Genomic DNA, 24,369 nt, shown 5'->3' on the forward strand with positions numbered 1-24,369 from the left:
TGATACTTTCTTCCCCCTTCTGGAGATAAATCAACCTCATAAGAGGTAAACACATGTTATTTTTTAAAAAAAATATATCCTCAAAACCTATGATATATGAAGCCTGATTTACAACATATCTGCAGTGCTCCAGGCAAACCACAAGATATGACTAGTTTGATAGTGAACCAGCTGCAGCTCCTGGATGGTCTTTAAGGGCAACCCTCTGTGTTTCTTTATCCATGGACCTGGCTTCTCAGGGTTATTTCAGCCATTTATTAGAGCTAGTGAGGAGATGGTGCATTCCATTTCCTCCCCCACCCCACCCAGTTCAGGTGCAGAAACTTTTTTATCCATATCCCCAGAGTTCTGCTTTTGTTTTTGAAAAGGGTAGCCTGTTTTTCTGTTTAAGAGGTGAGAGTTTGAGAGAATCTCCTGAAGGCACAGGAGGTTGGCTGTTCACAACCTAATTATTGTTTGTGGTGCTCTTTAACCTGTTTTGGTTTACGGATTTCATTTTCAGTTGTGAATTGTTTGGTGAACGGTTTTATTGATAGAAATGTTTATTGACATAAATAAATAGCTACAGATTTGTATATCAAAATAACTTTCATGAAAAGTCCAAGCGAACCAATTGTATGTAGTGAAAACTGGAAGTCTTTCAGCAATCAGCACACACACACCAACGCACAGAAAGAAATACGTAACAGCTCCTTGCATAATCAAGCTGTTTCTACTTGCAAGAGACCACCCATATCTATAAAATGTAAAAGCTGGATGGGTTGAGATGTTTTTGGGATGCCAGCAACATTCTTAGGTCAGGTACTAGAAGACTCCTTCCTCCAAATGTGTGAAAGTAATCATTGAACAAATGGACCTTTGTTCTCGGTACCTTTGTGACAGGAGTGGGGAACTATGGTCCCTTTCATGACTTGTGGACTTCAACTCCCAGAATTCCCGAACCCAGCCATGTTGGCTCAAGAATTCTAAGAGTTGAAGTCCACAAGTCATAAAAGGGACCATGGTTCCCCACTCCTGCTTTATGAAGTTGTTTGTGGTATTCTTGGCATTGTCGTCATTTTTATGAGCATGAGTAAGAATGCTTTAAAGTGTGCCGCTTTGTTTGCAGCTGCTCTTTCATATCAGTTGGTAATACCCACGTAGGACTTTACATGTCTTTGGGGGTCAACACTTCCACAGCTCTGTCATTCCTCTGCCTTCATTTCATCACCTGCATTGCTGGAAATCTCTTGCTGGCTGGCTGGCAGAATGAGTCAGAGGGATATGCCGTCTGAGTCAACACTGTCTGCCTATGTGTTGTGCTCCATAGAGGCACTTTCAACTTGGTGATTTCCAAGAGGCTATTGCCAGACAGATAAGTAGTTTATAGCATCTTAAAGGCCTCCTCCTTCTGTTGTACACTTTGGTCCGTGGGGAGAAGAGAGCTTCAAATAGGCAGGGTTGGAAAAATAATAATCTTGCCTTGGATAGCATTTCTGATGTTTCCTTTTCCTCGTGAGGCTTTCCAACTGTAGCTGTAGATAGGAAGGGACCTTAAATGCCATTGAAGGAAACAGGAGAAGTAAAATAAAGAACTGATCATTGGGTATATATACTTCAATGAAAAGGAGAGGAAAAGGTTAACCATAGGTGAAAGCTGGTGGGAGGCTATCACTTTTGCCTGGTGCCTGATGACTCAGTTATGTTGCTTAATTTTGCTTGGATTTAAAATTAAATTAAACCAGTCTAATCCAGGGTTGACAAATCATGAAACCATTTTTGAGACATCTTTGGTCATTCTAGGCAAACCTGCACCTTGTTTGGCATAGAGAGGAAGCAACTATGCATTTAGAAGTTCTAAAAGTGCTTTTGCTTCTAAAAGTACTGTGGTAGCGCCACAAAAGTCTGTGGCAACAAAAGGAAAGAACATTCTTGGTTACTTTAAAAAAACTAACATATTTATTATGACTTGTAAGATCCTGCTTCATCCAGTATCTGCAGTATAATACTGAGAGGTGAAAATGAAGTACATTTCCCCATCTTGGCTGAGGCAGATGATAGAAAAATAGGAATTAATTGAGGAATGAGAAGTAGGTATTGACAATGATTATTCAATAAAGATACTGGCCATTCACAAAACAGCTGTTGCCTTTGGAACAGATGTTGCAGATCCTGTACAGGAACAGCAGTTTACATATCAACTGTGGAAGGGTTTATATTTGAAAATGTCTTGCACCGTTAACATTTTAATTTAATTTTTAATTTAAGCATTGTTAATATGGATGTGAGATATTTTAGGGAAAGGAGGGCCACACAAGAAAAGAACAGCATGGCTTTTATGTTCTTATGATTGCAAAGGGAAAAAAAATCATATGGGCAGCAGCATTTAAGATCAAACAAGGAGGCTTCAGGGTAGAGGTGGGAAGTAAAACGAGAATAAGACGCCCAATGTACTATAGTAAATAGGAGAATTAAGTGAAATGTAGCCTATCTTCATAGAAAAAAGAGTGAATAACTATATCTCATTAGATGAAAGGCCAAAATTTTCATAGTGCCTGAACATAAGAAGAGAAGAAAAATGATGGGAATTTTCAAAAGTCTGTTGGCAAGGTATGTAAGTTATCAAGAACAAAAAAAATAGTGGCGGAAATGGGCTACAAACAAGACAAACTGAGAGTTTAGTAGACAAAAAACAAAAAAAAAAACCACAAACGGACATATTTCTAGTAAGATTGCAGAGTAAATAGCAGAAATGAGATTAAGAGAAGGAAAAAGGTAGTGTATAGGTAGTTGCTATATAGATGAAATTGCAATGGATCCAGTGATTGGAAACTAATCAAGGAGAGAACCAAATTAGAACTATGGAGAAATTACCTGACAATGAGAACGATTACAGTAATTAGTGGAACGACTTGCCTCCAGAAGTTGTAGATGCTTCAACACTGGAGATTTTTAAGAAGAGAATGGACAACCATTTGTCAGAAATGATATAGGTGCTCCTGCTTGAAAGGGGCAGGTTTGGACTAGAAGACCTCCAAGGTCCCTCCCAACTCTGTTATTCTGTTATAAATTGAAGATTATGGACCCCATATGAGAATATTATGAATAAAGACAAGAGGACCTCCTACTGATAGATGAGACATGTCTACAGAAAAGGAAAAAAAATGCAGAAAAGAGAATGTGAATAGATGTATAACAGGCTGAAAATGAAACAGGAAAAATTGCATTGGTAGTAAGGAGTGAATGAAACTGTTTCAGTTTCATCAGAATGAACCCAATGACCCATGAGAATATACTGTGATCTTTAATAAAAAATAATTGTAAGCACAGCAGACTTTATGTCAGAGATATTCTGCAGAAAAAGTACAAACACAGAGCCAATAAATATTTGGAGAAACTCAGGGTTGAGGGGAAAAATGATGTCATAGTTGAGGAAAATAGTCAAGCATGGAAATGCAGAGGTGAGCAATGAAGTTGCACAATGCAGAAAGGAAGTAACTATAACAAAAGATTAAAAAGTCATGAAGTCAGAAAAATCTTGGGGTCAAGAGTTGAAAAGAACAATAAAAGAGATATTTCTACAGAAAAGGAAAAGATGCAGAAATGAGGATGGAAATTGGTGTGCAAAGGAATGTAATAGATGTAAAAAGGGAAATGGACATGAAAAAAGGGATATGATACATATGATTTAGGGAAAAAAGGGTTTACTAAAGGGAACCATGGAATCTAGGATGTGATAATTGTGTGATGGTTTTAAACTTCTTTTTTGAGTGGGTATGAGGAGACGGAATGCACTTCAACAACTTAATGGTAAATTTATATACAATTTATGGTCAAGCCAATGCTAGTGCTCAAAAGCTTCCCAGATAACAATGCAAGACACCACCTCTCTCATCTCAGAAGATTCTGTCCATTTGACTGCCAACGTGGAATGAATGCAAGCAAATTTGTCCATGAAATACCTGGTCAAACAATCACAACTTTCACAGACTAGGTCTTCTGGCCCATCCTTGCCCCAAATGGTTTAGGAAATTTTAAACCGCATAACTGACCAGCAGATGGTTTTGCCTATATCTAATACAGGATCAGCAAACTGCAGGCTGCAGACAAAGAATAATGGGGGTGTCTGTAGAGCAGGGGTATTAAACTTGCAATATCAAGTGACATGTCGCAATGTATCGTGACTTTTTTCCCCATTGCTGGCAATGGGGTGGGCACGGTTTCACTACGATGCATCCAGCCCTCAGACCGGCAGTTTGACACCCCTGCTCTAGAGGTAGATCCAAGCATTTGCACACATATGGTGCAACTCATATGCAGAACAATTAACTATCAATCCACCCCTGATGTGAGAGATCAGCTGAGGTGGATTTATCCCGGTTGTCTTTAGCCAAGTTTTGCCCAGATTAATTTGCCATTCGTTGTGAGAGAACTATTATGGCTCTTATAACTGCAGCCAGCTTGGGTGAGAATAGAGCTGGCTTGACTTGACTTGGCTTGGCTTGGATGGGCTTGGCTTAACGGTTTTTGTTTTGCCGCCCTGACTTGATAACTTCAACAATGTTCCTTAACATCTTTATTTTAACCATCTAGCTGCCTACAAATAGCCCAATGTGGACATTTTGGCATATCGCCCACTTATACTACTCTATTGCGGACTTATATGCCCTCAGGAGAGTTCCTGCCGCCTGGGCACGACCTGCCGCCTTGTGCTCTATCTCCCTTGAGGACGGGCCCAATTGCTGGGACCCTAAGAGGTGGTTGGGCATAGATAGGGGCTGCTGGTTGAAGCAGATTAAAAAGCCCCTACTATGTTTTTTAGCTGGTTGTTTTAGGGGGTTAGGGAGGGGGGTGAATGATAGGGGTGGGAGGGATAAGGGTATTTTATCAACCGGCTGTCAGTCCAGGCCGGAGATGGTTCCCGGCGAGACGAGCTTGGGGTTAGGGATTTCTGGTTCCTCTGGTTGTGGGGTGGGGTTTCAAACCCCCACGACGATTGGGAATGGTAGCAGGTGGTTGCACAGAGAGCCGTATCAACATCCGGGATCACGCCCCCGCTGTCTTCAAGCGGTGGTGTGCTCCGACCCTCTGGTTGATACCCGTTTACCCGGGGGTGAGGGAGATCGGGCCCCTGAGCTTAGGCTGGTGTATTTTAATGCCAGATCCGTAGTGAACAAAGCTCCCCTCATCCGAGATTTGATCGAGGAGGAACGCGCGGATCTGGCATGCATTACGGAAACCTGGTTGGGCTCAGAGGGAGTTGTCCCTCTGACTGAGCTCTGCCCTCCAGGTTTCTGTGTGCTGCACCGGCCGCGGGCTCAGGGTAGGGGCGGGGGGTGGCGGTGGTTATACGGGAGACCTTATACCCTCGGCAGACCACTGTTGTACAGATTGGCGGGAGTGAGTCGCTCCTCCTGAAGTTTGGCTCTGGGGTTCAGCTGGGTTTGTTGCTGACATACCTGGTGCCCAGCTGTGTTGCAACAACTCTGCCTTGGCTTCTCGACACCCTTTCAGGGCTGGTGGTTGAATTTCCCAGACTTATGGTTCTGGATGATTTCAACCTTCCATCCCTGGGCGGGTCGTCAGAGTTAGCTCGGGAGTTCATGGCCTCCATGACGGCCATGGACCTGACCCAGATAATTCAGGGCCCGGCCCATGGAGGGGGTCGCATTCTCGACCTGGTTTTCCTATCTGGACAGTGGTTTGATGATCTGGGAGGGGGTACGCCAAATACTGTCCCCCTGTCATGGTCCGATCATCACCTCCTACAGCTGGTCTTCCGATACGCTACCCCTCGCCGCTGGGCTGTGGAGCCGACCAGGTGGTTCCGCCCCAGGTACATAATGGATCCAGAAAGGTTCCAGACGGCGCTTGGGTCTATACCTATCTCCCTCACTCACAGCCCGGCTGATGCCTTGGTGGAGGCTTGGGAGAGGGCTGCCACCGAGGCACTTGACCGGGTTGTACCCTTGCGACCCCTGATCCGGCACAGATCCCGATGGGCTCCATGGTTTTCTGTGGAGCTACGAGAGATGAAACGTCGGAGACAGAGTCTGGAGAGCTGTTGGAGATCCAGCCGGTCTGAATCTGACCGATTGCGAATAAGATCTTTCACTAGGTCTTATCTCGCGGTGATGAGGACGGCGAAGTCTAATTACTTTGCCGCCCTCATCGCGTCCGCAGATAATCGCCCGGCCGCCCTGTTTAGGGTAACTTGTTCCCTCCTTTCTCAGGAGGTGAGGGAGGAGCCCTTGCAGGGGCGGGCCGAGGAGTTTAGCCAGCATCTGGTGGACAAAATCGCTCAGATTCGGACCAGTTTGGACTCTGACTGGGCAGAGTCTGACAGGGAGGAATTGAGTGGTCTTGAGAGTATTATCTGGACTGAGTTTGATCCTGTGACTCCCGAGGAGGTGGACAGGATTATGGGGAGGCTGAGCTCTACCACCTGTTTATTGGACCCGTGCCCTTCCTGGCTGGTTTATTCAGCTCGGGAGGAGACACGAGGCTGGTTCCAGGCAGTGATATCTGCTTCTTTGAGCGAGGGTGTCTTTCCCGCCGCCTTGAAGGAAGCGGTGGTGAGACCCCTTCTCAAGAAGCCTGCCCTGGATCCAGCTATTTTGAATAACTATTGTCCAGTCTCCAATCTTCGCTTTTTAGTGAAGGTTGTTGAGAGTGTGGTGGCGCATCAGCTTCCTCTGTTCCTGGAGGAAACTGATTATCTTGACCCGTACCAATCGGGTTTCAGGCCCGGGTACAGCACGGAGACGGCATTGGTCACGCTGATGAATGATCTCTGGCGGACTCGGGACAGGGGTTGTTCCTCTGTCCTAGTCGTATTAGATCTCTCAGCGGCTTTCGATACCATCGACCATGGTATCCTGCTGCGACGTCTCAGGGGGTTGGGAGTGGGGGGCACTGTTTTGTGGTGGTTCTCCTCCTACCTCATGGAGCCCTCGCAGTCGGTGTTGACGGGAGGGCAGAGATCCGCCCCAAGGTCTCTCGTTTGTGGAGTTCCTCAGGGATCGGTCCTCTCTCCCCTCCTGTTCAATATCTATATGAAGCCGCTGGGTGAGATCATTCGTGGTTTTGGGGTGGGGTATCATCAGTACGCCCATGTTTACCCAACTTTTTCTTTCTACCCCAAACCAACTCAGTGATGCCCTCGAGGTGATGTCCTGTTGCCTGGAGGCGGTTCGGGTTTGGATGGGGAGAAACAGGCTCAGAATCAATCCTGCCAAGACTGAGTGGCTGTGTGTACGGGCATCTCGAGTGAACCATTCTATTCCATCTTTAATGATGGGGGGGTGAGGTGTTACCCCCCCCGTCGATAGGGCTCGCAACTTGGGTGTCTTGCTGGACTCGCGGCTCAGCCTTGAATATCATATAGGAGCCGTGACCAGGGGGGCTTTTGCCCAGGTTTGCCTGGTGTGCCAGTTGCAGCCCTATCTGGACTGAGATGCCTTGCGCCCAGTCACTCATGTGCTTGTGACCTCCCGGTTAGACTACTGCAATGCTCTCTACATGGGGCTGCCCTTGAGGACCACCGGAGGCTTCAACTGGTGCAGAATGCAGCCGCGCGAGTTGTGATGGGGGCTTCCCGATACTCCCATATAACACCTCTGCTCCGCGAGCTGCATTGGCTTCCGGTTGCCCTCCGGGTGAAATTCAAGGTGCTGGTGATGACCTATAAAGCCCTAAATGGCTTGGGTCTGGGATATCTGAGGGAACACCTGCTGCCAGCATCAAGTTCCCTTCGTCCTGTGCGCTCCCACAGGGAGGGCCTTCTCAGGGTGCCACCGGCAAAGGATTGCCGGCGGGCAACACCCAGGGGGAGGGCCTTCTCTGTGGGCGCGCCTGCCCTCTGGAACCAGTTACCCGTAGAGCTTAGGAGTGCCCCTGATTTTCATTCGTTCCGCCGGGACCTGAAGACCTGGCTCTTTGAGCTTTCCGGCCAGGACTGAGGATTTTTTTTTATTTTTTAACTTATTGTAATTGGGTTTTTAATCAGAGTTATAGGGGTTTTAGATTTTAATTAAGGAAAATTTAATCTATTTTAATTGTTATTAAATTTTGTATTGTAATGTTGTTTTAATTGCCTTGTGAACCGCACCTGGGTCCTATGGGAGAAGGGCGGTATATAAGTTTAATTAATAATAAAATAAATAATAAATTCAGTTGTTAGGTTGTAGGCAATTTTTTCATCTCAGCCATGACTTAGAATAAAAGTGAAAGGGAGTGATGGCCTTTGGAAAAACAGGAAAAATAAACTAAACACGAAGATTGTGGAGAAGCAAGTTACAGTGATATCCTGGTACTCAACTGCTTTGAAACTTGTCAAATTTGGTACTCAATTTTGTCCCGGTACTCATCATTTGTTTGGTACTTGACACACAAGCTAGAACTTGTCTATGTCAGTTGCCTTGTGACATACTACATTATTCCTTATGGGAAAAAATGTTTGGTACTCATCATTTTTGGTACTCATTGTACCTCCCGGAGCTATTTGACAATGAGTACCAATATTGTGAATATTAATATAATGATTCAAGCCTGGAAAAAAATCATTATATGAGGTATTATCGCATCCGCAGATAATTGCCCGGCCGCCCTGTTTAGAGTAACTCGCTCCCTCCTTAATCAGGAGGTGAGGGAGGAGCCCTTGCAGGGTCGTGCCGAGGAGTTTAGTCGATATCTGTCGGACAAAATCGCTCAGATCCGGACCGGTCTGGACTCCGACTGGGCAGAGTCTGATGATGAGGATACGGGCAGTCTTGTCGGTGTTATCTGGGAGGAGTTCGATCCTGTGACTCCTGAAGACATGGACAGGATCATGGGGAAGCTGAGCTCCACCACGTGTTTGTTGGACCCGTGCCCCTCCTGGCTGGTTTATGCAGCCCGGGACGGGACACGAGGCTGGCTCCAGGCAGTGATAACTGCTTCTCTGAGGGAGGGTAGTTTTCCCGCCACCTTGAAGGAGGCGGTGGTGAGACCCCTCCTCAAGAAGCCTGCCCTGGACCCAGCTGTATTAAATAAACTTCGTCCGGTCTCCAACCTTCGCTTTCTTGAGAAGGTTGTTGAGAGCGTGGTGGCGCATCAGCTCCCTCTGTTCCTGGAGGAAGCTGATTATCTTGACCCGTACCAATCGGGTTTCAGGCCCGGGTACAGCATGGAGACGGCATTGGTTGCTCTGGTGAATGATCTCTGGCGAGCGCGGGACAGGGGCTGTTCCTCTGTCCTAGTCCTTTTAGACTTCTCAGCGGCTTTCGATACCATCGACCATGGTATCCTGCTGCGGCGCCTCAGGGGGTTGGGAGTGGGAGGCACAGTTCTTCAGTGGTTCTCCTACCTTCTGGGGCGTTCGCAGTTGGTGTTGGCAGGAGGGCAGAGGTCGACCTTGAGACCCCTTGTTTGTGGAGTTCCTCAGGGATCGGTCCTCTCGCCTCTCCCGTTCAACATCTACATGAAGCCTCTGGGTGAGATCATTCGTGGTTTTGGAGTTGGTTATCATCAGTACGCGGATGATACCCAGCTTTTTATTTCGACCCCAAACCACCCCAGTGATGCCCTCAACATGATGTCCCGTTGCCTGGAGGCGGTTTGGGTCTGGATGGGGAGGAACAGGCTTCGACTCAACCCTGACAAGACTGAGTGGCTGTACGTGTCGGCATCTCAGGATATTCAGAATATTCCATCTCTTTCTATGGGGGGTGAGCTATTACCCCCTGTAGATAGGGCTCGCAACTTGGGGGTCCTTCTAGATTCACGGCTCTCCTTAGAAGATCATATAGGAGCTGTGACTAGGGGGGCCTTCGCCCAGGTTCGCCTGGTGCACCAGTTGCGGCCCTATCTAGACCGGGATGCCTTGCGTACAGTCACTCATGCGCTTGTGACCTCTCGTTTGGACTACTTCAATGCTCTCTACATGGGGCTGCCCTTGAGGACCACCCGGAGGCTTCAACTGGTGCAGAATGCAGCCGCGCGAGTTGTGTTGGGGGTCTCCCAATACTCCCATGTTACACCTCTGCTCCGCGAGCTGCATTGGCTACCGGTTGCCCTCCGGGTGAGATTCAAGGTGCTGGTTATGACCTACAAAGCCCTACATGGCATGGGTCCGGATTACCTACGGCAGCACCTGCTGCCGGCATCAACTTCCCTCCGTCCAGTGCGCTCCCACAGAGAGGGCCTCCTCAGGGTGCCTCCGATCAAAGAATGTCGATTGGTGGCCCCCAGGGGGAGGGCGTTCTCTGTGGGCGCGCCAGACCTGTGGAACCGCATTCCTGTTGAGCTCCGGATGGCCCCCGACCTGCGCTCCTTCCGGTGTGATTTGAAAACCTATCTATTTGAGCAATCTGGCCTGGTCTGATGGGTTTGGGGTTGGATTTAAATAAGTTTTAACACATTTTTAGTATTGTATTTTTGGGCATAATTATTTAATTCTTTTTAATTTCTTTTTTAACTTTTGTATTTACATTTTGATATTTATTGCCCTGTACACTGCCCTGAGTCCTTCGGGAGAAGGGCGGTATAAAAATTTAATAAATAAATAAATAAATAAATAAATAAATAAATAAATAAATAAATAAATAAATAAATAAATAAATAAATAAATAAATAAATTTGATTTTCTTCATCTTTGGCTTTCTCCATTCATATTATCTGGTATGTCAACTTTCATTTTCTAAATGATTCTGCCATGATTAAGCATTTTGCATGGAAATGCCATTTTCAAGGCTTTACAAAGAAGCTGCAGCCTTCTGCAGCGTCTCCTGAGTAAGCTCAGGGACAGCAGAAATTCTTTCCTGACTAAGTCGGTTTTTAAAAATCAAAAGAAATCTTCCTTCTTTGAAACAGTTGGCTGCTCTAGCTTTTATAGGCAGTCGTCTCTCAGTACCCCTAATGTTTAAGCCACAAGTGGATCCAGATGTGCAGCAAGTCTGTCGTAGGGATGGGAAGAGGAGGAGGCACCCGGAAAGCTTGACTCATCAAGGGCTGGATGTGTTTTGGGAAAGAGGCTTTTATCCAGGGAGGGGAATGTATGCATTTTGTGTGGAAGGGGTGACACAATGCATGCTGAGTGATGCCCCTTCAGCTGATGGAATTAAAAACTAGGCAAATGAACAAACAAATAAATGAAGGAAGGGCCATTTTTATTTTATTTTATTGAAGTGCACTCAAAGCAGGGGTGGAGAACTGTGGAGCTTTTATGACTTGTGGATTTCAAGAATTCCCAGAATTCTTGAGACAGCAAGAATGACTGGCTAAGGAATTCTGGGAGTTGAAGTCCACAAGTCATAAAAGGGCCATAGTTCCCCACTTCTAACTTAAAGGAATTTTGCTGCCCAGGAATATGAGCAGGTTTAAAGAAGCTCCATAGATCTTTCCTGATACTCATACTATCAAAAAAAGAGAATATTTGTAGTTCAGGGTTAAATTGTGGATCTTTGGTACTCTCTTAGCTGGGTTATTTGCAGACATTTCATTGGCCAATTATATAACATGATGTGACCTAGTTGGGTAAAGAAATATCTGCAAGAAAACAACCAAACTTGGAGAACACCAAGGACCCCACTCATTGTACTATATGCTAGTATCTGTCCCAGCTAAGAGGACGTATTCCAAAGGGGTTTCTTCATATTACAGTGGCATAGGTATCTGGTTGAAACACAGAAATATCTAAGTGATATTGCTTGCATGATGATGTCATTGCACAAATTATGTGATTTATGTAACACAATGGAATCTGAAACGGATTTTTTTTTTCTTGAAGATTTTAAGGTGACCACCTAAAACAAGCAAACAGGGTATTACTCCTTGTCATCATTTTTAATTGGCTCCTTAGAACTCGTCTCCAGCTTTGTGTGAACCCCGGCACAGTGCAGACCTGTTTGAGTTCTGTGAAAATGTGACTATCTGAAAGAGAGCGTGGGCGAGTTACTGGCCAAGGGTCTCACAGTCCTGTCAGGGCTGGTAGAATCTCTCCTCCATCACCGTGGCACGTCTGCCATGCCAGGCTTTCCAGCCTTATGTCTGGAGAGCCTGATAAGGCTCAGACCGGCAGCCAAGTTTGTGCAGAACTTTTACAATGTTTTATTTCACTCCCCCTTCAAGCTATTCTGGTTACCCTGTCTTTTGACTCCCACCCTGATTCTTCTTACAGGCTGGTTTATGGATGCCATGCCCTTTAAAGCTGAAGGAGAGGGGGGGGGAAGAGAGAGCCCCACACAGCCAGTGGTGTTGTTTTTGGGCGTGTGTGATGTTGTACTTGGACAGCGATGCATGGAGGGGGGTGGGTGGGTGGGAAGAGGCTGTGCTAATAAGGTGGAGATTGGAAAGGAAAATCCCTTTTGTGACTGTTCTGAAAGCTTTTTCCTTTCTGCTTAATCACTGCACACTACTTTCCCAAGCTCACCAGCCCCGAAAGCCTCGGGCAAAGAGATCTGCTGCCCTTTCACCAATGTCCGAATCCAAGTCCCTGGCTTCTCTCCATTTTCAATCGAATACTGTGTAACGTTCTTTTACCTCTGCCAGCTTTGACTAACACCCTCTGCTCGGGTTAACTTTTGTACAAGCGATGGCTAGTATTCTGCTCATCCTGAAGGAGAGAGAAGCTTAACTAAGGTGAGATCCACCGTTTCCTGTCCCCTTGGAAGTAGTCACCATCTTGGAGGTGACAGTACTTAAATAAAACAGCCCAGAAGGATGGATTTTGGAAGTGTAATGAACCAGGTATTGTTCTTCTGACAATTCTTTTTCCTGATCGTCTAAAGAAATTGGGGAAAGTAGCAATAAAGGGTTTGGGGGGAGTTGCTTATGAAAAGAAGATGCGTACTTGTTTCAGGCCTTTGGTTCCTGGCCTTTAAAATAATCTGAATATCTTGAATGGTCGGAATTAGGCAAGGGGGGTTAAACACTTTATGAATGATGTTCTGAAGGAAGTAGTAAACTTCTAGAATCTAGAGAAAGTTTAGATTGTGGAGGCTAGTTTAAATTAGCATTGGTGTTTGTGTGTTGGGGAAGAGTCAGCTACTACGGTACTAAGCTGAATTTTGTCTGTTGAATGGTTGGGAAAATAGTGATGCCCCATGGGAGTAACAGTTTAGCTACAAGATTATGTTCTGTTCCTCTGTTTCTCTTCCCTAAATCTATTTTCAGTATTGTATATTTGTGTAACTTTCTGCTGGAGCAGCATATCTCTTCCTTGGCATTTAGGAACGATGGTCTTTTTGCATGCTCAACTCATAGCATCACCCTTATTTGAAATAAAGGAATGGCAGGATTGGGTAATTTCAGTTTTAACAATTTTGCAGTAAGAAGGTGAAGAGGAGGAATTAGGGGTTGAGTACCTTCACTTAAGCTCTACACCTCTACGTGTTTTTTTAATCAGGTGAAGACAAAGAATGGTAGCAGATTATTTGCAAGGATATATAAAGCTTGGCAGCAAGCAATAAGAAGAGAGTACCAGAGGCAGAATTCAGTGTAACGTTCTTCTTTGTTGCTAGGGAGTCTTATTTTTTCCAGAGTGCTTAAAATGAGACCAAACTTGTAGAGCAAAGTGAAATTTTGATTTACCATAAATTTATATCATGAAAACAAGAATGCACATTACTTATTAAGATTGTTTATGTTGCAATAAAAACAAGAGTTGCAAAAATTCTTAGGATTGTTCGTTTTTTCCAAGATTGGTGTGCTAAAATAGCATGCCTAATTAGGAAATGTTGGTGGCAGAATCAGTGGGACACAGATAATTGATAGAGAGGTTTTTTTGTAGCAGTTGTAACAAGTTGAAGTTACCTGTCATGATCCGAAGTATAGATCTGTAAAACGCACAAAGCCTGTGAATTATTCACATTCATATCAGCTATGTTTTTGAAATAACAGGTTGTATAACTTGTTTGAGATTTTATTACACTCTTTTCATGAATCAAGTTACAGACAGCTACTACTCAATACATGTTTGTAACCAACTTGTAAAACACTCCCTACCTGTTTGCTAACCAGAGCAATAAACTCATTTTGGCTTATGTAGATACAAAATAATTTTGCCCACTCTTCAGATTGGAACGTTCCTGGGTAGAATCACTCTTTTCAATTTTGGCTGCCATTGGAGGTGTTGATATCACAAGTTCAAGAATTCTGAAGCCACCTGGAGCATGAAACTGAAGAGTTTTCAGTTCTACAGCATGGCAAAAACTTTCTTGAGTTTAGTTGCTCTGATTCTGTCTGTCTGTCTGTCTGTCTGTCTCTCCCCCCCAACACCTCATATGCCACTCCTTAAGAGTCAGAAGAATGCAATAAAACATCTGGCTTGGTTTTGCACTTTAGGGTAGAACTTCAGCACAGATGTTTTTAGGTTTCAACTGTTCTTTGAAAAAGGAAACAGTTCTTGCAAGCCTGGAAATGGATGCATTAGTTTTTAAGGTGGTGGGGGAACAGAGGCTAGTTAGAAGCAGTTAATGATTGGCTGGAGATTGCAGAAATCAACAGGCGAGGCAAAATATGCCCAGTATATGCTAAAAAGAAAAGGAATGTTTAATGACTGAACTTTTTATGCAGGTATTCTAGCCACATTGCAGAACAAATGAATTTTCAGAGAAGAATCCTGCACTTTCAGTCGTGAGGGGGATGCTGTCATTTTTTTCCAGATGAAATATCCTGCACAGAGTATATCTAATACAGGCTGGGATTTGGAGAGGCTAGCTTTTGTAGGTTCACCATGAACCTTAAGTCCAGGTGTAGACAATCTAATGCCCTTCAGAACTTAAGTATTTCAGTGTCATAATCAATCATACAGGTAGTCTTCAATTTAACCATTCAAAGTTACAATGGCACTGAAAAAAATGACTGCCTACCGTTTTTCATGCTTACGACCATTGCAGCATCTGCATAGACCAGGGGTGTCTGCCAACCCGCGGGCCGGATGTGTGACACAGAAGCCGCACCCACCCAATTGCCGGCAATGGCAAAACAGTCCAATAGGTTGCGCGATGTCATGTGACGTCGCAAGTTTGACACATGATCAAAATTCAGATGCTGGCAACTGGCATGTATTTATGGCGGTTGCAGTGTCCCGGTGTCATGAAATCCCCTTTTGTGACCTACTGACAAGCAAAGTCAATAGGGAAGCCAGATCCACTTAACAACTGTGTTCCTAATTTAACAAGTGCAATGATTCATTTAAGTGTGTGGCAAGAAAGATTGTAAAATGGGGCAAAACTCACTTAACAGTGGCAAATCCTAATTACTGCAATGAAGAAACTTTCAGAGAGAAGACAGTTTCACTGAAATTAGGACAAAAATTATGTCTACTAACTTGCTTATTGATGGATGGAGTTTAAGTCACATTTAAACCAAATTGCAAGTAAGGACTTGCTTTGTCTGGAGCTTCCACAGCTTTCTTCTACAGGTAGTCCTCGAATTATGACCACAATTGATCCCAAAATTTATGTTGCTAAGTGACAAATTTGTTAAGTGAGTTTTGCCCCGTTTTACGAGTTTTTTGCCACATTTGTTGAATGAATCACTGCAGTTGTTAAATGGGTAACCCGGTTGTTAAGTGAATATGGTTTCCTTATTGACTTTGCTTGTCAGAAGGAAGCAAAAAGGGATCACATGAGCCCAGGACACTACAACTGTCATAAACGCGAGTCAAGTGTCTGAATTTTGATCACATGACAATAGGGATGCTGCAATGGTTGTGTGAAAACGGTCATAAGTCACTTTTTTCAGTATCGTTGTAACTTTGAACAGTCACTAAAAAAACTGTTGTAAGTCGAGGATTACCTGTATTTGGTGAGGAAAATTGAGTTCAATGGTAGTATCATCCTGGCCCTGATTTGATTCTAATTAAGAATAAATCATGGGTGTGCTCAACCTTGTAAGGTTCTGTGACTAGTGAAAGCATATTGTTGAGTGTTTAAGGTTGTAGTACGTGGCAAGGAACAAAGCGATGCTTAACTTTTAGAAGCTTTAATATAGTTTGGGCTTTTTCCTGGGTTCCTAAAGTGGGCTGAAAAAAAAGGCAAGCTACAGCAAGTGGTCCAAATATTTAGCCAAGAGCTACACTAATTTTAAACAAATCTGCTTTGGCAATTAAAACAGGGCGGTTGGTGCATTGTTTTTGTGGAAGGGTGTAGCATTAATGAGACTTCCTGGGGTTGCTGAAACTCTTTCAGAAGTTCCGTTCCAAGTCTCCCCCCCCACTTGGGAAGTGTTTTTATGCTGTGCTTACTTAAGTTGAACTTTGATATCTTCTTAGCCTATCCCACTATGTACTCCAGCCCTTGGTGACTGCATCTGGCCTGCTCAAAAATATTGATGCTGATATTTTTCAGTGTTTATATCTGTTGTAAGACAAAAATAGCTAACGCTCTTAAGTATTAGAAAGCATTCCACAGTATTGGAATGGGTCTGGCCAATAATTGGAACAATGATAGGGAACAGATATCAGAACTAGAATTACCAGGCAAGAATCTAATTAATTGAAAAGTGAAGACTGGCATACATAGATGAAGGCTTTGCAGTCTGCTTCAATTGTAATTTATTCAGGAACACAGATGTTTTAGGGTTTCCCTGAGTAAAACTGTAAACTGAAACATGTTGGCTCCTGAATCTATTCTTGATCCCTGTTTCTTATATATAGGAAAGAGACATTAAGCACACATCATATTAAAGGTGTCTCTGTGCTAATCTTTTAAGCACACCACAAGCCTAAATGTACTTCAGTGCAATAAAAACCTACTCATACTAGGTTCCTTTTACCATTCGTGTCTTGAAAACTCATGGTTTTATATACCTATTGTCCTTTCTCGAGTCTTTCCTTCCTAACCACTTTCTCCCTACTTTCTTATTAAAATATGGAGAGAAAATTAACTTTGGTTTTTTAATTTACCTTTCATTCTTTTCAATGCCCTTCCCATTAGGAATGGTTCTATAGCTGTCTTCTGTCAGAGAGACTGACATGCTTCAGATAGGCTATTTGCCTCTGAGGAAAGATTTTCTTTCCCAAACTTGCTGGTTCTTGCAATATCTTAGTTCAGTTCAAATATCCTCAGATTGCTCTAATTTATGAGACGTTGCCTGCTTACTCCCAAGGTACCTAGGTGGATTCTCCTTGCACATCCTTATTTGACCTGGGAAGTATCATATATTGTAGAAAGAATATCAATAATATCCTTTCTACAATTATTTCCCCTATATTCACCCACTGCCCTCTTGTTCTTTGCTTATTTCACATCTAACTTGAACACACACACACACACACACACACACACACACACAGTGCTTTTTTTGTAAAAGAACTCACACATGTCGTACCGGAACTTGCTCTAACGACGTCGGCAGTTGGGTCGATGAAAGCTAAGTGTTTTACATATTAAACAGTTTGTTTACATTTCTATCCTGGTGCTCGATTCCTTTTTCTTTCTAAAGTACACACACACACACACACACACACACACACACACACACACATCCTTGACAGTAATTAATATTTATATGTTATTTATATGTAAGGGTGTAGGTTTATACATATGTTGTATATGACATGTTTAAATGTGTGTTATGTACGTGTACACTTTTGAGAACAAGCAACAAAATTTCATTTTTAATGTGTGCCAATGTGCCTACAGTAACAAAATGACAATAAATGTTATCTGTCTGTCCATTCGTCCATCCATCCATCCATCCATCCATCCATCCATCCATCCATCCACCTTCCTCTTGCAGAAGACGTGTATAGTATCATTGTTTATGTAGGATTAAAAAGGGTTTGGAAAGAGAGTTTTAGATCTTGTGGAAGTATAGCATCTCCTTGCTACTTATGAGAGCCAGACTTCTGTGTGAGTGAAATAAAAATGTCTTGGTTTCAGGGGTCTACTCATTAAAATGAACACGGTTTTTAAAGCATTGGTATCTTTTTTTTCTGGTTTAACATTTTAGACAATTATTGGTTTGTATCTAGTCTTCCATTTTGGGGAAGGTTGTTGAAAAGATGCTGTAAGGAGCTCCAGAAGAAATGGAGCTTATGGCTAAGAATGTGAATCTCTCATTTGGAACTGTGTGCTATGTTAAGTCTATGTGGTGGGAAAAATGCACTGCTATCTTCAGAGGAGAATGCATATATTCCATCGGCATGGGCCATTCATTACATAGGGTCATGCTGTTTATTTTATTATACAACTAGGGTGGGAACTTGATGGTTAAAAACCACACTGGTTGGCACTATGGAAAGTACTGGCAAATCTATGTCAAATTATTGGACAGGATTGGAGAGGATTGGACATGATCCCTTGCGTGAACTTCCAGTAGGAGATATAGATCCTAAATTTCTTGTAGCCTAGAATGGAAGAAACAAGAAAATAGGAGTACTCTCCAGCTAAGTTGCTGCACCTGGCATCATCAGAAAGTGGACTGGGATGTGGTCTTTGGCCTAGTTTCTGTGAATTGTCAAAAAACACACATTGTTGCAATTTGATTTTTCATTATAGGATGGACATGTTTATCTGTTATATGCTAGCAGAGAGGAATCTCAGTTTGCCTGAAAGCTATACACATATTCAGAAGACAATAAAAGAGAGTTCATCTAAGGCAGGGGTCTTCAAACTTGGCCCTTTTAGAACATCAGTTACATACAATACAAAGAATGAAAAAAACCTGATGTCATGGTTCCGATGAATAAGACAAATCAAACAAAATGCAGGCATATTATTTATCTAAAAAGTCTTAGTTATGAACCGAAACATCGGCACTCATGGAGGGGTGCCAGAATCTGAAATCTCCTCCCCCCAAACCCTTCGTAACACACACACACACAATCTCTGCACTTATCTACATGTCATAAATCACATTATCCAATTACTTTCACATATGAGCTCTCTCCTCCCATTCTGTACCCGGGCTCCTTATCTTCTCAAAATAGTTGTTAGAAAATTCCCTCCCTACAAGATTCAAAGTGAAGCAGTTTAAACAAAAGGCTGTCTCTTACATTGTCAGTGCAAAAACATGTCAATGTTTGCAGCATTGACACCTATGCTGCTGGTGGAAAAGACATTGCATTGGGCTTGTACTCAAGTTCTTCTACTCAGTCTGAGATTTCTTGCTGAATGTGTCTATTTGAGCGAGCAAAGGAAGGACAGATAAAGCCTTCTTCATTGAAGATACAAGTAGCATCCCATGAGGCTGTGTACCAGGGGTTTCCAAAATTGGCAACTTGAAGACTTGTGGACTTCAACTCCCAGAATTCCTCAGCCAACATGGCTGGCTGAGGTATTCTGGGATTTAAAGTCCACAAGTCTTCAGGTTGCCAGGTTTGGAGACCCCTGCTGTATACTGACCTGAAATAACTGGAGGAAACTGACTCTGATTTCCTAGCTTCATACAATATTTCAGCACATTGATTTCTGGTCATTGGTTTTGCTTGGGAAATAGGGTTTAGTTTAGAAAGTGAAGTCATCAGGTAAAGCAAGTGTTTGAAACTAAGACTTCCCCCTTGTTGCCCCTTGTCACCTGGTAGCTAGTGTTTGAGATAAGTCAGATCTGGTAAATCATTTATCTAGAAAGGCAGACATAACAAAACTCTGGATCTGCCTTGGTGAGAGAGTTGGAGCAAACAGAATTTAATTAGCATGTTAAGTAGGTTAAACCTCCACAAGTGCCTTTGTCATCTTTTTCAACCTTCCAAAAGTAAAACTCACAGGTGTTTGGGGTGAGTGTGTTGAAATCTAATGTTCAGATCCATTCTAATTGTAAAAGGTTGGCATGTTTTTCCTTTGTAAATATGACCTATTTTTCATAACATGTACTGGTTGCTAAGATATAAATAATCCTGTACCTGTACTGTTAATGTTTTGTTTAGAACCTGGCTGGTGATAAAAATAACTGGGGAAGGGGGGGGCTGTAAGAGAGATATCCAGCTACTTTGCTAGCATCTGTTGAGTTTTGAAATTCTGAAAAAAGTGGTATAAATGGGAGTTAACTTTCTAAGCCTCTAGAGGCTATGCAGGCTTGTGATCGTAGATGTTGAAACGGCCAGTGAACATTCCATAACATTTAAGCAATCTTGAAAAAAAGCCCACAGAAGTTGCTAGCCTGTAATGTTTGCTAGGACTCTTTTTGACATATATCATGCGAGTCATTAATGGCTTAAAATGGACATGGGTATCAATGGGAAGAAGTGAAGATTCCCAGCCTAGTTGCCTTGAGATAATTCCTGGAACAAGCAAGTGATTATTTACACATATATATTTTTTAATACTGTATTAAAAATACATTGCTTCCATTTGACATTAAATGGAAATAATTTTCTGTCTACAAGAAAGAGAATGGGTGGGGAGCTGTTTGTATAAGGGAGAAGATAGATGGGTAATTGGAAGAAAACTCCCTAAAGCTTGTGTTGTATGGGTTGAAGGGTGGGGTATTGGTCTGAAGATCAGTGGTGGGATGCTTTAATGTTTATCCAGAGAATTGTTTAAGGATTAGAGATTTGTAGGGGTATAATAGAGCACAAGGGTAGTGGAAATAACAGACTAGATAATATTTCATAGATTAATTTCAATTAATCAGCTTCTGTTTCCTTTTCCTAATTGCAGTAGGATTCAGGATAGTTAAATTGGATTCTTAAGGACAATTCTGAAATCTTCTGTGAGGCATGTACAACATTTATGACAACGAGAGTTTGTCAGTGAATGATATCCAGCTTTTGGGCTGCAGAAGGAAAAGGCCACATACACACCTTAAGCGCTTTTATACGAGTTTGAGATTTAGCAATTGGAAGAGGCAATAATAAGAGGTAATTCCATCAAACATAAAATTGTACTGTTTTTATTTTTTATTTTATTCTCTACACGCATATGTTAATTTTCCAAACAACGTGTGAACTGAGTTCATGATTCATTGATACATATACAAATTTCACTCTTTGGTTCTTTTTTCCAACCATTTATAAAATAAATTCCAGCTTTCATAATATTCTGTTCCTTCTTTGTCTTTTAGTCTCATAGTTAGTCTGTCCATCTCTGCGCATTCCAATATCTTCTTTATTAGCTCTTCTTCTGATGGTACTTGTTTATTTTTCCAGCATTGTGCATAGCTTATTCTTGCTGCGGTTATGATATGCAGAACCATAACCCCTTGAAAATGACTTGGAAAGAGATACAAAAAAGGCCATGATGGACCTTAAATCATTTTATATTAAAAGAAAAAGAATTTATAGAGTTAAAATCGTACTGTTTTTTTATATGTGTGAGTAGTGTGATGACCTAGAGGTCCATTTGGAAGTTTGAGAGTTTGAGAGTTCCATCCTAGGCAGTGGCAGATGTTTCTCTATTAAGGCGCAAAAAGAAAATATCTGCTGTGAACTCTGTGTAGGTGTGAGGAAGGGTATCCGGCCAGTAAGCGCTCAGCTCCATTCAATTGCCCCAACTCCACCCCAAATAAAGGGATTACAGGATCGTAAAAAGAAAAAAAAGAGTCCTTCATATATGTTTAATGTATTGTTGTTATTTAGAGACATGACTACGTTACTGGTGGTGTGTATTATAAAATACTGTTTCTACATTTGCTTTGTTCTGATCTTAGCACTTCTTGGAAATACCACTAATCTGTCATTCTTTAGCAGCTCTTTACAATAAATATAATTTCCTCTAGATCATTTGTTGCATGGGTATAAGCATAGATTATCTTCAAGGCAGGATTCTGCAAGGAGTAGATTTTGAGAAACAGTTAAGACAAAGTGGCAGGTTTCAGGTCAGGAGCTCTTCTGAAGACATTGGAATGGATGGGTCCAAGCCAATTTTCAGTGTCATCCTGTAAAAGTACCAAGGAAGGAACTCGGAAAACGTTGCCTTTTTAGGCTTGGGAACCAACAACAGCAGAAAGGAATGAAATGCCTTATGCAAACAGTAATTGGTAGGGAGCAGCTACTTGCTGGTGTGTGGTTTAAGAGAACACAACAAATGGGAGATATTTTTTTTTAAAGGAAGCATTCAGTTTTGCTATTTTGTGGACAACAAAGGTGCTGTGCAAGATGTATAACAATTCACAAAAAATGTGGGGTTTTTCCCTTTTCCCTTTCCTTTTTTTCTTGCTTTTCATGGTTAGTGTTGGATGTTCATTTTTCTGTTTTTATTTTATTCTTGTTGATAAAGGAAATTAAATATATTTTAAAAAAACCCAATTGTGTATTTTAAAAGGCCAGAAAACAAAGCATGATTCTGACAGCAATTGCTCCTTCTGACCTGAAGTTTCTTATTATTATTTCCACTTATTTCTTTTGAAAAAGGCAAAAGACTTGGGCTGAGCAGAATCCTCTTTGGAGGTTGCATTATTGTTCACTTAGCTTCTGAATCTTGAACTGTAGCGCGAGTTACTGTTTTCTATTAATAACCAAGGAGACAATAGATCTGGTCGCTGATCTTCTTCAGCTCATCATGTTTGGTCTTTGTAAAGCAGGCTTGCTGAATTTTTGCCTTCCAGGAATTAGAGTATCACTAGCTGTTGAAGGGGGCTTACATTAAATTAGAATTGGTAGCTAAGCAGAGTTTATGTGAATCAAAAAGATCCTTGTCTGACGCTTGTTCTCAGAAGAGTGGCCTAATACTGGATGTTGGCAGATTAACTGAAATAATAACATAAGACGAAAAAATAAAACATATGCTCTTTTTTCTTATAAATATTTCAAGTCTTGATTTGGAGTAAATAGCAAGCAGTAAATACATGTGACTTCCCAATGCCATTTAAAATGGAATGGCTCAAGTTCAGATGACAGCTCTTAAAGTGCTAGTAATGCTTTATCAGTCATCCTGAGTACAATAAATAAAAGTACAGCTATCCAAAGAGTTAGGATTCCACAGCAGGCCAAGTTACAGCTTGGCAGGAATTAAACATTTTGAAACAAAAGTCGGAAGGCTCATGGATCAGGCCAATTTATAATGGGAGATTGTAGCAGCATGGCTGGCTCAGTTTCATTTCTTTATTTTGTTCTTCAGTAAGGCACACAAAGGAATGCAGTGGATTAATCATTTCAAAATATAAACAAGCCACACTGTATTAACTTTATTAAGAGCCAGTTTGGTCTAGTGGTTAAGGCATTAGGCTAGAAACCAGGAAACTATGAGTTCTAGTCATCCCTTAGGCATGAAAACTGGCTCTTAACTTTGGGCCAGTAACTCCCTTTCAACCTCACAGGGTTGTCGTCATGGGGAAAAAAAGGAATATTAAGGAATATTAAGGAAGAAGGAATATATATATGTCTGCCATCTTGAGCTATTTATAGAAATAAAGGCATAATTAAAAAAAACACCCTATGGCAGGGGTTTTCAAACTTGGCAACTTTAAGACTTGTGGAATTCAACTCCCAGAATTCCTCAGCCAGCAAGGGCTGGCTGCTGGCTGAGGAATTCTGGGACTTGAAATCCTCAAGTCTTAAAGTTGCCAAGTTTGAAGAGCCCTGCCCTATGGCAAGTAAAGTATTGTTCAGCTTACTGATGTCCGGTTGTGTATTTTCTTTTAGTTAAATGCTGATTTGCTAATGGGCTTGTTGAACTGCTAATGAGAGTTGCCACTGAGGGTGTATGACAGGATTCCAGATATTTGCCAATGGCAGAGATTGATGTGTAAATGCCTGCGTAGAGATGAAAGAGGCTGGGAGCAAGGGGAGGCATTTTCTGCATTAATTAATAGCTATGGCAAATTATTCGCCACTCTTAAGTTATTTAGCTGTGTTTGTTGCTGAAACAGCTCATTAAGATGCATTAAGAACAAATGACTTTGTTCAAGGAAGATTTGAAATGGGTTCAGGTAGAGCTTAAACTGTAGGTGGAGGGTTTCAGGAAGGGCTAGAAACCAGGATGAAGAATAGGGCTATGTTTGCTGAGAACAGGCATCCCAACCTTTAATTGCTGGAATTCTGGCTGCCTTTTGATTTCATAACCTTTAGCAGACGCCCTTGCATATTTTCAGAATTTTTCTCACATATTAGAAAAGCCAGAAATTTTGCCTTTTTTGGGAATTATAATGTAGGCTGAGATTCCTAGGGAGTAAAATTTGGGCTTGGAATGCGCACTCTGTGCTGCACAGCACCTATGGAGTCATGCTGCATGTACGTAGTTAAGGCTGCTTTTTCTAGGAACGGTTCCTTTCTCCACTTAAATCGTTCCTATGTAGCCTTGGAGGACATAGAAGGATTTAGAACAGGGTCTTCAAACGCTGGCTGAGGAATTCTGGGAGTTGAAGTCCACAAGTCATAAAAGGGCCAAGTTTGAAGACCCCTGATTTAGATGGAGCTTTATGTGGTTCCTCAGGCAGTTTTGTGCTGGTCCTTGCCTGTGACTATTTGTCATAGTTTGGGGGCAGTGGTGGCAGTGGTGTCGGAGGCAGTTAGTAATTGCTGATGCT

The 24,369-nt window shown here is 42.4% G+C and overlaps 1 protein-coding gene across 12 annotated transcripts in view; it reads left to right on the plus strand.

Moving 5' to 3' along the window:
* Nucleotides 1–24,369, plus strand: part of TNS1 (tensin 1) — a 402,998-nt gene that overhangs the window by 197,701 nt on the left and 180,928 nt on the right. For 2 of the 12 annotated variants that reach the window (XM_083349841.1, XM_083349835.1), the window contains exon 1: nt 12,402–12,705. The exons of 9 other annotated variants lie outside the window; for them this stretch is intronic. In XM_083349841.1, coding sequence (XP_083205967.1) covers nt 12,679–12,705 — 27 coding nt within the window. In that variant the 5' untranslated portion in view covers nt 12,402–12,678. Of the gene's footprint in view, nt 1–12,389; nt 12,706–24,369 lie in introns of those variants that run through there. One more of the 12 variants, XM_083349832.1, reaches the window with a different exon arrangement.

Source organism: Vipera ursinii (genome assembly GCF_947247035.1).
Source record: "Vipera ursinii genome assembly, chromosome: 1".
Classification (NCBI taxonomy): Eukaryota; Metazoa; Chordata; class Lepidosauria; order Squamata; family Viperidae; genus Vipera; species Vipera ursinii.